Source organism: Telopea speciosissima, chromosome 2 (genome assembly GCF_018873765.1).
Source record: "Telopea speciosissima isolate NSW1024214 ecotype Mountain lineage chromosome 2, Tspe_v1, whole genome shotgun sequence".
Taxonomy (NCBI): Eukaryota; Viridiplantae; Streptophyta; class Magnoliopsida; order Proteales; family Proteaceae; genus Telopea; species Telopea speciosissima.
The window spans coordinates 7,864,639-7,878,870 of record NC_057917.1 but is presented as its reverse complement, the minus strand read 5'-3'; the positions used below and the strand labels follow the sequence as shown (position 1 = coordinate 7,878,870).

Here is a 14,232-nt window from a genome sequence, read left to right as displayed (position 1 = left end):
CATTTATGTTAAATAAATATATTAATTTGTGACATTTCAAATAAGGGAAAAAGTTCTCTGTACGAGAGTGTGGCCTATGCCAACACTCCCATGAGTCTATCTCTCTCCTCCCATGTGAAAAGACATCTATGTCCCCTTGTTTTAAGGAAGAGAGAGATAGGCACATGGGAGTGCTGGCATAGGCCACACTCCCGTACTGAAAACTGCTTCGCTTCAAATAATTACATAGATTATACATATGAAAAAAAAGGGTCCGACACTAGGGTTTTTTTCATTGCCAACTGTCGACCTGACGCACCAACTATCCTCTTTTTTATACATGTAGCCAAGATTGGTAGGGTGGTTGTTGATGAATTGATTTAACCCATTCAAGTGATTAGACAAATTGATGATCGTTTGGATTAGCCAAATGCCAGTTTTCATGATCAAATTTAATTTATGAGGACTTACTATCTATTAGACCTTACATTGTTATGGCAACTATCCTAATTCTGTTTTGAAAAAAGGATCTCTACTTGGCGGTGTTTCCTACGCCCTCTCACAGGGCATTGTGAGATGACCTACGCCTCTGCCCCTTGGGTAGATACCTAGATGAGATCACCCATTGGCCCAGACACTTGTGTAGAGACCATGCGATCAAGTACAGATCCCTTGCCCTTCTTTCTTTTAAATAAAAGTTGTAATAGTTTTCTTTATTTTGCCATGTGGGTAATTTTGTTTTGTTTGGATGGAAACCTACAAAATGATAGAGGGAAACATTTGTGTCAATAAATTTGAGTGCTAAATCTTCTTGGTATCCCTTTCATTTGTTTAAAGTGATTCCTCCTAGAAAGGATTCTTTGATTTTAACTAATGATTTTTGCAGAGAATGAATAATATATACTGTGTGACATCTCTGCAATTTGTTACTTCAAAGCATAAAATAGTGCAAAAAAATCTTTAATCATGTCAAACAATAGAATTTGTACTAAACGTGTTCCATTGAGCAGCAAAACCTTCAAAATCACTCCATAGAAGTGATACCAAATGCTACTAGCTGCCTCATGGTGGGGAATAAATTCACCTAAGTAGGCTCACCTATTGGTCCCTACATTTGATCAATTACATGTATTCTTTATGTATAACAATACATTATATGTACTTTATGTAAATGGTAAGGAAAATTTTTAATTTTGATGTATTTAAAACTTAGCGTCTTCTTTTAATCGTTCTTGTCTTATTCTTAAAAGTTCTTTTAAGTTAAACTACAAAAGGATTTTCAAAAATAATTTGAAAGTGATATATCATTATGTTATTATCAGAAGTTGTCATTATTATACACATTTTTCAAGTATACACGTTAAATGACAATATTTACCTTTCTTAGGGAAAAAAAAATTTGTCTATACTAAAAGAGCAAAAAAGTAAGGTTATTAATATGTGATGATAGAATGGTTTCGTAAATAAAGGGGTAGAGAGTTTATTTCATGTGAGGAGGAGATAGAGAGAGGACACCAACATCTCATCCGTCCCTCCATGGTTTAGCTAAGAAAACCTTTTCCTTATATTTATTTTCTTTCTACCTCCATAGACTCAATATAAGGTGGGATTTCAATATCAGGAAGAGGGTTCTTTGAGCAAGCGGCATAGAGGAGGGCACTAATATGTGATGATAGAATGGTTTCGTAAATAAGGGGGTAGAGAGTTCATTGCATGTGAGGAGTAGGTATGTAAACGGATTGGATTCGACTCGGATAGTGCAATATCCGCATCCGCATCCGCATCCGATTAGCTTTCGAACAGATTCGGATAGTGCTAAACGGATATGGACACGGATACGGATCGGATATTTTATCCGTTTACATGTAAATATAGCTTTTCGGATAGCTATAGCATATCCGAATTTGTATCCGTTTAGCTTTCGGACGGATTCAGATAGTGCTAAACGAATACGGACACGAATACGAAAACGGATTTCGGCTATTCATTTACATCCCTAGTGAGGAGGAGATCGATAAAGAAAGGATGCAAATGTACCCTCCGTCCCTCCCTGGTCCAGCTAAAAGAACCTTTTCCTAATATTTATTTTCTTTTTACCTCCATGGACTCAATATGAGGTGGGATTTCTTTTTTCTTTCCAAAAGAGCACCTCCTTGGAGATTCAACCAATAGAGATTACATATATATATAGATGACCAGAGGACAACTGGCGATAATAGAATCTGTAACTAATTACCTAACCACCTAACGGACACGTGACAATCAGTTACACACAAGGTTCTAAAACTCGGGTTTCGACAAGGTTTCGACCAACCAGAAATTGAGTTCGTCTCTGTTTCGACCATATCTCAGTTGAAATCTAGAATTTTTTTTCCATTGATGGTGAAACCAAGGTTTCGACCTTAAAACAAGGTATTTTAGGCCTGATTTTTTGCAGGTTGCTTATTTTTCACATTTTAAACACAATCCATGAATTACATTGACAAAATAATCACTGAAAATTGTACTTGTAGTTATTGACCCAAGTTTACTAATGTACACACTGATACGATACAGACACTAAAGTGATATTATAAATTTATAATTAATTCACATAATTATAAAGTACTTGAACCCTGAATAATTCATTGAATCCAAATAAAACATTAAAATTTTGGAGTTGGCTTGATGCACTTTAAGTAGTTATCCCAACTCATGAAAGATATTTCGGACCTTTGTTAGTAAGGAAATAGGAGTTAATGATGAGACTTCAAATCACTGTGGATGATTGGGTAATAAAACAAAAAACTTAAGAACTCTTTTTGTTTTTTTTCTTCTTTTAGCTGAGTTGAGAGTGAGATGAAGAAAGACTTAAATTGGAGGGAACCTGATTAATAAGTAGAACTGGGGATTGCCTAGAAACCATGATGTTTGCACTGTAATTCCTCTAAAATGCCTTCTAGATGAGGAAAGGGAGGACGGGGTTGAAGAATGAAAAAGTGGAAGAAGTGGAAAGAGGAATTACTGGAAAGGTCCTTTTAGATTCTATATATGGAAAAGTAAAAATGTCTTTGACTATGTAATAGGCCCTGCCCCTGATTGTTAGTTTGTGGTCTTTGGTTTCTTCATCAAAGTTGAGTTCCAAAATCGAACAACTTGAGAAAGAGAGAGAATTGGTGTTGGCTTAAAAGGAAAAAAAAGTAAAAGCCGATAAATGGGGTCGGCTTATCTGAAACAATCGGACGAGGACACTTTGAGTCTTGTTTCGGGACCTGTGGAAACCGAATTGTCTCGGTGGTTTTGATAGGTTTCGATCGAGTTTTGATTCCATAGTTACACATAACATCAAGGAGGATGATCTCTATTACAGTAATCACACTTCATGAGCTGACAAGCATATTTTGCAACCTTAACAAGAAAAAGGCAAAACAGTCTAACATACTTGCCAATTAGTGGATCTTGAATAAGCATTGATCCGTCTTCTCAAAGGATTCTATCTTTTAACTCTTTTTATTTTTGGGTTATTTCTAAATGTCCTCCTGAAAATGACTAAACTTACAATACCTCTTGAACTTTCATTAATTCCACATGCACTCTTGCTTTTCAAACTAAATACCACTATAGGCTCTGCCGTTAGACAAAGACGTTATAACATAACAGATCCCAGTTTTTGAACTTTGATAGACCATTATGCCCCTGGATAAGTAAAATGACCAAAATGCCCTTACCTTAAAAAAAAAAAAAACTGCAACATTTTGGGGAAGATGAGTTCTTGAATCAGAAATCAAATTGTCAATTTCAATCTCTAATTCGTTCGTCTAAGCCTGTTATAATAGGAAAGAAACAAAATCTATAAACGTTTTTGAAAGAATTAGCAGGAAATTAAAGAAATTTCAAATAAAGGTGGGATGGGACATGGGAGGGAGCAAGAGTGATTCCTGTTTTCTAGCCCTAGAACGTGCAGCAGACTCTCTGTTCTTGATCATACGCTTATGGCGGCCGGAATTATCTTCAGAATCCGAAGCCCTTTTCTTGGTGGAAAATGGAGAAAAGACAGGGGAACCAGGGAAAGCGTCTAAGGAAGAAGATGAGGAGGTGAGGGAAGACATAAAGATACGTGATTATGGAGGAGGTCTAAGAGGATGGATGTTGTCGAGGAAACGAAACTCAGCTGGAACAGAGCTCAAGCTTAAGGTAGTGGCTGGTTGTGGTAATGACGGAGGAGAAGCAGTAAAGGGAGTTGATTCATGGGCTTGATTGGAGGGTCGATCAAGGAAGTCTTGAAAGTTCATGCCTCTAAAACTGGTTGCAGAGAGAAAGACCCAGACGGGTTAGGGTTAGGGTTTTTTTTTTATTCGTAGCTGCTTCGACTTCATTTGCCTGAATCTTCACTTCATTACATGTACTGCCTTTTTTTCTAATTCATTGTGGGAACTAAAATTTTGGAATCTCCTTTATGTAATGGTGATCTGAATGCTGTGAATTATCCTGGCTGTAAACCAATCCCTTCCTCTAAATCCAGTACATCTCCAAAGCTAAGAGCCATCAAATCCTGACAGATTGAAAGGAGGGATACAGTCCGATTTCACCTCCCCAATCTCTCTCTCTCTCTCTCTCTCTCTCTCTTTTTGTGTGTATGTGAAGGTAGAGATGATTGCAAATGGGTTGAAAGATACCTCCAACTCATCTTCCCCAAAATCGATTTGGGGAAGAAGAGATACAGGTTGTTTTTTTTTTTTTTTTTTTTTTTTTTAAGGGCGGGCATTTTTGTCATTCTACCCTATCAAGGGGTAGAATGGTCCATCAATGTTAAAATATGGGATCCGTTATAACATAACGGATCTGTCTAACAAGAGGGACTATAGTGGTACTTAGTTTGGAAAACAGGGGTGCACGTGAAATTAATGAAAATTTAAGGGGGCAACTATAAATTTGGCCATTTTCAAGAGGACATTTGGAAATAACCCTTTATTTTTCAAGAAAACAAGAAGTAATAAAGTGGATCTCTTATCAACAAGTTTAATCCAGCTTTTAGCTTTTGTTAATTAACGATTATCAACCGATCTTGAGAGTCCAACTCGGTATGGACACTCAAGATTGATATGTTTTCATATTGGGTAACACAGATCATATAGAACCATACCATGTATAGGTTTAGATCAATGACAATCATATCTTCTGGGTAACACAGATCATATAGAATCATACCATTTATAGGTTTAGATCAATGACAATCATATCTTCTCATATTGGGTAACACAGATCATATAGAATCATACCATGTATAGGTTTAGATCAAACCTATACATAAAGAATCATAGCATGTACAGGTAAATAGAATATTTCAGAATTAATAAGGATGATGGAATGCACAAGGGTGCCATTGAGTTCTAATGCCAAATGCCTAACTTAGTGGAGCCCCTAGACTTGACTACCAGACTAGTTGGAATTTTTCTCCTCTTAGGTTCCCTGCCGGGTCAGGTTCGTAGGTTCCTCTCATAGGAAGGGCGGAAATGACGACCTCACCCCACCCGGGTAGTGTGTTCGGGCAGGGGGTGAGGTTGTCATTTCCGATCCCCTATGAGAGGAACCTACGAACCTGACCGGGCGGGGAACCTAGCTGCTGAGCTGGTTGGTATATAAATGAGGCATCACCTCTCCTATTTGATTTAATAGATCAGGTGGATTTCTTTTACATTGCTGTTCATATAGTTTTGGTTTGAGATGATAGGTCAATACTTGTGTCGTTTGTTCCATAAGGCAAAGCTGTTGTTGGCTGTGTTACTGTTGCAGTTTGGGATTGCAGGGCTTGCTATCATTGTCAAGATTGCTATGGATAAGGGGCTGAGCCATTACACCCTTGTTGTCTACCGTCACGCCATTGCAACTGCTGTCATCTTCCCCTTTGCTATCATCTTAGAGAGGTTTGTGTGTGTGTGTCTACTATTTGAAACAGTTTTCTTAGCTGTGGTTCTATTTGCAGAGAACTAATAATTCTCTTTGTTCTCAATTTGTACTGGTTGGCTTTAGATTTTAAGCTTACATTAGATAGATTTGAAGAGTTTTGCTAACCTCACAATTCTCTTACTGTCCTTTCCAGACAAGTCCCATGGCATACTGGTTTAGGGAACCTGTAAAATAGGAGGGATATAAGAAATTATAATTATCTTTTGGACAGGAGATTTGGCTGTAAGATTCATGAGGATCACAGATTCTGTGAAGTTTGCATTTTTGAGATTTAAATGTAAAAAATATATTCTCTTCAGTTTTCAACATCTTGGAGGCTCCATAAATTAGAGATGTAAGCAAGACAGAGGAACTGTTTAACCTCTCTCTCTCTCTCTCTCTCTCTGGTGTTAGGCTTATTGGCTCTAGACCAGTAAGATTAGCAATAGGATTGCCTATTTGATCCAATCCTGAATAAATTGGGTTTTGCCATTTGAGTATCCATAAAACTTATAACTTGTATTAGGATTTTGGCAAATATTAATGCAGCAGCATGACTTAAACTTTGTTTCATGTTTCATCAGGAAGGTGAGGCCGCCGATGACAGTATCCATCTTCGCCAAGATCACAATTCTCGGATTGTTAGAGTAATCACTATAACCATTACATATACTTGAGTGGAATCTTATTGGATAGATAGTCTCTCTTGTGAGCTAAAGAAAACAATCTAGCTAACACTGGGAACTAAACTATTTAACTTTCTCTACAGGCCAGTACTTGACCAGAACTTATACTTTGCTGGAATGCAGTATACATCAGTCACATTCACCACAGCCATGTCCAATATGCTTCCTGCCATGATCTTTGTAATGGCTTTCCTACTTAAGTAATTCCTCTGTTAACCGTATTTTATTTTGCCACTTAATTTGCTTCTCATACCTCTTCAGAAAGCTAACTTTCATGCATAATTATACTATACATGAGTTTTTCAGTCACTGTTTGATGCTTTATACATATGGGTTAGTTCATGGTAATGAGTTTTTTAGTGTGAAATATGTGGAGAGAAGTGTCGAAAGTGGCTAACTTGAGTTGGTGGTGAGTGATTTGAAGGATGGAGAAAGTGAATATTAGGAGACCAAGAAGCATAGCTAAGGTGGTTGGAACTATAGTGACAGTTGGGGGAGCAATGCTAATGACCCTAATCAAAGGTCCCTCCATAGATTTGGCATGGACCAAAGGAAGAACAGGAAGCCAATTAGATAGAACAGAAGCCAGTGACCATCAACAACCTCTTAAAGGAGCTCTTATGATCACAGCAGGTTGCGTCTGCTGGGCTGGATTTGTCATTCTGCAGGTAAGCAATCTCTCCCACAATACACCATCCATTCATAGATAATCAAAAACTAGTCTTAATTTCTTGTGCTGTACTAGGCAATCACATTACAGACATATCCAGCTGAGCTCTCTCTCACTGTTTGGATATGTTTGATGGGCATGATCGAGGGCACCTTGGTTACGCTAGCAATTGAACACGGTAACACTGCTATCTGGTCTCTTCATTGGGACATGACACTTGTGGCTGTCCTCTACAGTGTAAGTCATGACTTCAGTCCATAGAAAATAGGCCAAGAATATTCTTCTCTTTAATTATGGGTTTGTTTTGGTTTAACCTATGGAGCTTATTGTTAGTTGATGAGAATTCACTCAAATGCTTGCAGGGAATAGTGTGTTCTGGGATAGCTTATTCTATCCAAGGAATGATAATGAAGGAAAGAGGACCAGTTTTCGTCACAGCTTTCAGTCCCCTAAGAATGGTTATTGTTGCTGTACTGAGTACTTTCATTTTAGGAGAACTGCTATGTGTAGGAAGGTATGAATCGAAACCCTTTCACCATGAATAATCATTTTTTAAAATAAAAGCTAATTAAAGATCTTTTTATCACATTACAATTTTGCAGCATAGTTGGGGCAATAGTCATAGCCATTGGATTGTATCTTGTGGTGTGGGGTAAGTACAAAGATCAGTATTCTTCCACAGTAGTACAAGCTGAACTGCCAACCACGGCGATCGCGAGTAACGGAGAGAAGAAGAATAATGACAATGAATTAGCCACCATTGTTTTGGCCAAAGCAGGATCCGATACTATTACCAAAAACCTTGCACTCAACTGTGATCCAAAATGAGCTTGGCTAGGCCAGGCTTAACCACAATTTGGACAAAAATTAACTATCTATAGTTGATATCGTATAGAACTCATTAAAATTATAGGAAAAGGAAAAAGAAATGCATGTTGTTAATGTGTATTTCTTTGTCACATTCTCTCTCCTAATTAAATATATTATGTTATTTCACGCTATTGGCTTGACGTCTATGATGACTATAGAAAGATAATGTGTAGATCTCTCTCAAAAATAATTATTTTGAGGTCGGGGAAAGGGTGTTATGGGTTAGGTTGGATTTAAGCCAAAGAGGCACCCATGGTGGCATGGAGCACAAACAAATCAGATCGATAAAAGGGCAATGAAGCACAAACATAGATCCAAACCGAACCAAATCAAAACCATACTTCAGCTTAACAATTTGGTACAACTAGCCTAATACAAAACCAAAACTGATCCAACCCAACAACTTTACATCTGTAAAACCAAAAGCTCAGGGGATTGCTTTGTCTGTTGATGTGGCACCGCAAAATCAAACCTTTTTGCTATCTAAAATCCCACCAAATTGATGAATCTTTGGTTACTATTCATGAGAAAAATAATTTTACCTTAACATTTCTATCTCAAAAAATTTACTAGCAATATGTGAGTCTCAAACTTCCCAACAATCCCACCCGACCTTCCCCTCTAAAACAAATACAACACTATGCCAACCCATCAAAAAAGAGGCATGCAAAGCTAGAGGGAGATGTAATATAGTCCACTGGCTCAAAGTATCCTCTCCCTTAAACAAATATGAGAAGCCATCGAGGGAATTTTTATCACCTGCGGTTCCCCTTCCCGATACGGTTCCCTAGTGCCTCTAATAAAAGGGGGTGGATCCTATCTGGGCAGTGGGTTCGGTGAGGGGATGGAATGGTCATTTTAGCCCCCCTATGAGAGGAACCACACAATCGTATCGATCAACGAACCTCAAAGGATAAAAGTCCGCCATCGAGGACGAGGCATGTAAGGCCAAAGGGGGTGTACAGAATCTCCCTAAAACAAGGTATGAAATCATGGAGTGGGTTTTACCACAAAAAATAAAAAAACGAAATCATGGAATGGGAACCCATCAAAGGAGGTGTACGGAATCTCCCTAAAACAAGATATGAAATCATGGAGTGGGTTTTACCACAAAAAATAAAAAAACGAAATCATGGAGTGGGAACCCATCAAAAAGAAAATCTACCATATATTTTTTGGGTAAAAAGAAAGTCTACCATAGGGAGAACGATTATTACATTTTACACAATTATAGAAACAAAAAAAGCCCCACATGTAAAGATATTAAAATATTCCTTTCACATATAGAGATTCTATACTAGTACTGTCTTTTTTTTGGCTTGTTTTTTTCATAATAATAATTTATGGGTTTCCCCCGCTTTCTAGTTTCTCCCCAACTCACATACAGATTGATGTGAAACGTCGGCCCCATTTCGCAGATCTTAATAATAATGAACCCTTTTTTTTGGACTATTTTAGCTAGCTCAACAGCTTCGAGACCCTTTTCTATCGTTTCCTAGAAAGATCTACTAGAGGGGTTAAGCTCCACAATTATTAGCTCCAAAAAATATCATATTCCCCAAGACATGTGGAATTAGCAGAGCCACTTACCAAATCTCTGTCCGAGGGCCTTGTCTGAGAAGGGGTGTGGCGATATTTTGCATACCACACAAAGTCCGGTCTTGCACATGCAACCCGAATAGGGTATTAGACAGAATTCTTTTCATCTCTAGGGTGTGGGATCCATGCTCTATGGAGGGGTCAGATCTATCCCCATCCGTTTCCATGTGGGTAGTTGATCCGGATTCTTCAAATATACTCTTTACCCGACATGTGTTAAAAAACATAATTTAAAATTGACAAATTAATAGTAAAATCCACATCACGTGACATATGTTATTTAAACAATGTATTTTAAAGTGATTTAATCATTTCATCAATTCATCGACGTTCGTACGTGAAGATTTTTGTTATGTGCTTAATGGAGTTATATCTATTGTATGGATGGTAGATTGGCCAAGGTATCGGTCACTTGTAAAATTAATATGATATTAGAATGAATCAGTTGTATTGGATAAAATTATCCCTGAATCTTTTTATAAAAACGAGTTTTTTCACCATTTTATCTCTTGTCTGTATCGTGTCATTGATATGATATCGACACAATATCGAGATCGATTACATGCAAAACCGATATGTTCTTTGAGCAAACGACATAGAGGAGGTCACAAATACGTGATGATAGAATAGTTTCGTAAATAAAAGGATAGAGAGTTCATGGCGTGTGAGGTGGAGGTGGAGATCGATAAAGAAATGATGCTACCGTACCCTCCGTTCCTCCCTGGTCCAGCTAAAAGAATCTTTTTTTTATATTTATTTTTTTTTCTACCCCCATAGACCCAATATGAGGTGGGATTTCTTTTTTCTCTCCAAAAGAGCACCTCCTTGCAAGATTATACTAATTTAAAAGATAACACAATCTTTATAACTATTCAGGGATTAGTGAAGTAGTACATTTTGTAGAGGCACGTGACAATCAGTTACACATAACATCAAAACAGAGGAACTGTTTAACCCCCCCCCCCCCCTCTCTCTCTCTCTCTCTCTCTCTCTCTCTCTCATGTGAGGCTGATTGGCTTGGCTCTAGACCATTCAGACTAGCAATAGGATTACCTATTTGATCCAATCCTGAATAAATTGGGTTTTGACTTTTAGGGATTAGTGACGTAGTACACTTTGTAGAGGCACGTGACAATCAGTTACACATAACATCAAAACAGTTCCTCTGTTTAACCCCTCCCCCCCTCTCTCTGCTCTCTGCTCTCTGCTCTCTGCTCTCTGTGGTGGGCAGATTGGCTCTAGACCAGTCAGATTAGCAATAGGATTGCCTATTTGAACCAATCCTGATTCCTAAATAAATTGGGTTTTGACTTTTGTGTATCCATAACATTTATAGCTTGTATTAGTATTTTGGCAAATATGAATGCAGCAGCGTGACTTAAACTTTGTTTCATGTTTCATCAGGAAGGTGAGGCCGCTGATGACAGTATCCATCTCCGCCAAGATCACAATTCTCGGATTGTTAGAGTAATCACTAAAGGTGTTAATGCTCCGGTTTCGATTAAACGGTTTGATTTGATTCGATTTTGACTATTTGAGGGTAGAAACCGTAATCAGACCGTTTAGCTAAACAGTTGCATATCCAAAACCATAACCGTTTAGTAAACGGTTTCGGTTATACAGTTTTTAAATGGTTTTAGTTAAATGGTTATACACGGTTTAGGTTAGTCGATTATGAATAACAATCCTAATTTACTAAATAGTTTAATAGTTTTCAAACCAAACTTCTTGTATTTTTTAATAAAAAATGGGCTGTAGCCTGTAGTGCATCTTAGGGCTGCAAGTTTGGCCTGTCGCCTTGAACCCGCCCTGAGCCCGAACAGGGCCTAAGCTCAGATTTCTGGCCCTGAGAGCGAGTTAGGGCCAGAAATTCCTGACCCTGAGTCAAGGTTGGGTCGGGTCAGGGTTGAGACCTCGGGTCAGCCCGACCCTGATTTTGGACCTGAAGAAATTTCTTTATTTATTAAAAAATAGAAGCTATTATTCATATACCAAGTGCTTTGCTCACTTGGGAGTTTGTATTGTATAAAAATCAATTGTTACCAAAGGGTCTTGGGTTCAAGTCTCTTCTCTCACATCTTACATAGTCTTGTTATTATAATTTAATTATTGCAGGGTCTAGGCGGGCTTGGGCTGGGCTTGGCCCGTCATGGTCAAGGTTAGGATCAAGGTATTTAGGCCTTGAGTCAGGGTCGGTCAGGGCGGGCCTGGGCCCAGCTAAGGGGACTCAGGGTTGGGCTAGGATTTTAAAAAGCCCGGCCCAACCCGACCCTATTGCAGTCCTAGTGCGTCTCTTTTAATTAGTAAATACCTTCAATGCACGATGGATCCCATGAAAATGTTGTTTGTACCTTCAACCATGTTTACCCATTTTTTTCTTTTTTTCTTTTTTTGGGTAGAAAATGGTTTACCTTCTATTTACTAATACTAAATAGTTATTAGTAATTAGTTATTAATTATGAAATTATTAGTTGTTTTTTTTTTAAAAAAAGGAAATCATTTATTGAAGAAACGTGACTTAGTGAGTTAATGACTTAGTGGTTAGTACTTAGTAGTTGCTATTGCTAGGTTTTGAATTTTTTTATGTTTGATTTAAACGGTTATAATCGGTTGTAATTAGATTAAACGGCCCGAAACCATTGGATTAATCGGTTAAAATCGGACTAAACCATTTAGCTAAACGGTGGCATTTCTGAAACCATAACCAGACCATTTATTTAAACGGTCTGCTGGTTCCGATTTAAACGGTTCGATTCGGTTTCGATTTTGTTTTGACACCCTTAGTAATCACTATAACCATTACATAGACTTGAGTGGAATCTTATTGGATAGATAGTCTCTCTTGTGAGCTAAAGAAAATAATCTAGCTAACACTGGGAACTAAAATAGTTGACTTATTCTCTACAGACCAGTACTTGACCAGAACTTATACTTTGCTGGAATGCAGTATACCTCAGTCACTTTCATCACAGCCATGTCCAATATGCTTCCTGCCATGATCTTTGTAATGGCTTTCCTACTTAAGTAATTCCTCTGTTAACCGTATTTTATTTTGCCACTTAATTTGCTTCTCATACCTCTTCAGAAAGCTAACTTCCATGCATAATTATACTATACATGAGTTTTTCAGTCACTGTTTGATGCATTATACATATGGGTTAGTTCATGGTAATGACTTTTGAGTGTGTAATATGTGTCAAAAGTGGCTAACTTGAGTTGGTGGTGAGTGATTTAAAGGATGGAGAAAGTGAATATTAGGAGACCAAGAAGCATAGCTAAGGTGGTTGGAACTATAGTGACAGTTGGGGGAGCAACGCTAATGACCCTAATCAAAGGTCCCTCCATAGATTTGCCATGGACCAAAGGAAGAACAGGAAGCCAATTAGATAGAACAGAAGCCAGTGACCATCAACAACCTCTTAAAGGAGCTCTTATGATCACAGCAGGTTGCGTCTGCTGGGCTGGATTTGTCTTTCTGCAGGTAAGCAATCTCTCCCACAATACACCATCCATTCATAGATAATCAAAAACTAGTCTTAATTTCTTGTGCTGTACTAGGCAATCACATTACAGACATATCCAGCTGAGCTCTCTCTCACTGTTTGGATATGTTTGATGGGCATGATCGAGGGCACCTTGGTTACGCTAGCAATTGAACACGGTAAAACTGCTATCTGGTCTCTTCATTGGGACATGACACTTGTGGCTGTCCTCTACAGTGTAAGTCATGACTTCAGTCCATAGAAAATAGGCCAAGAATATTCTTCTCTTTAATTATGGGTTTGTTTTGGTTTAACCTATGGAGCTTATTGTTAATTTTTGAGAATTCACTCAAATGCTTGCAGGGAATAGTGTGTTCTGGGATAGCTTATTCTATCCAAGGAATGATAATGAAGGAAAGAGGACCAGTTTTCATCACATCTTTCAGTCCCCTAAGAATGGTTATTGTTGCTGTACTGAGTACTTTCATTTTAGGAGAACTGCTGTGTGTAGGAAGGTATGAATCAAAACCCTTTCACCATGAATGATCATTTTTTAAAACAAAAGCTAATTGAAGAGCTTTTTATCACATTACAATTTTGCAGCATAGTTGGGGCAATAGTCATAGCCATTGGATTGTATCTTGTGGTGTGGGGTAAGGGCAAAGATCACAAGTCTCCACCAGTAGTACTAGCTGAACCGCCAACGGCGATCGCCAGTAACGGAGAAGAAGAATAATGACAATGAATTAGCCATCATTGTTTTGGCCAAAACAGGAGTGACAACAACAACCCAGGAACCCTCTTCAACAGGAGATTTTAAGCTCTAGAGGTCAATTTGATTGTACCCAGTTTAAAATTTTGTTCGGAAATCTCAGAAAGTAGGTATCTTTTAAGTTCTATTAAGTCCATGGAGCCTTCAACATTATTGTTGTTAAGCACCACAAATCTTGTTACAACAAATGCTCCCCTGCTCTCTTTGTAGTGTGCACCAGTGTTCCAGAGGTTGTAAGTTGGGCCCAAT

At 38.1% G+C, this 14,232-nt stretch overlaps 1 protein-coding gene across 1 annotated transcript; it reads left to right on the top strand.

Moving 5' to 3' along the window:
- Positions 1-5,682: 5,682 nt before the first annotated feature.
- LOC122650402 (WAT1-related protein At2g37460-like) lies at positions 5,683-14,068 on the top strand. Its single transcript, XM_043843819.1, has 7 exons — positions 5,683-5,882; positions 6,489-6,551; positions 6,674-6,790; positions 7,015-7,258; positions 7,336-7,497; positions 7,623-7,774; positions 13,815-14,068. The coding sequence occupies exons 1-7, from the start codon at positions 5,683-5,685 to the stop codon at positions 13,945-13,947; spliced, it is 1,071 nt and encodes a 356-aa protein (XP_043699754.1). The 3' UTR covers positions 13,948-14,068.
- The last annotated feature ends 164 nt before the right edge of the window (positions 14,069-14,232 follow it).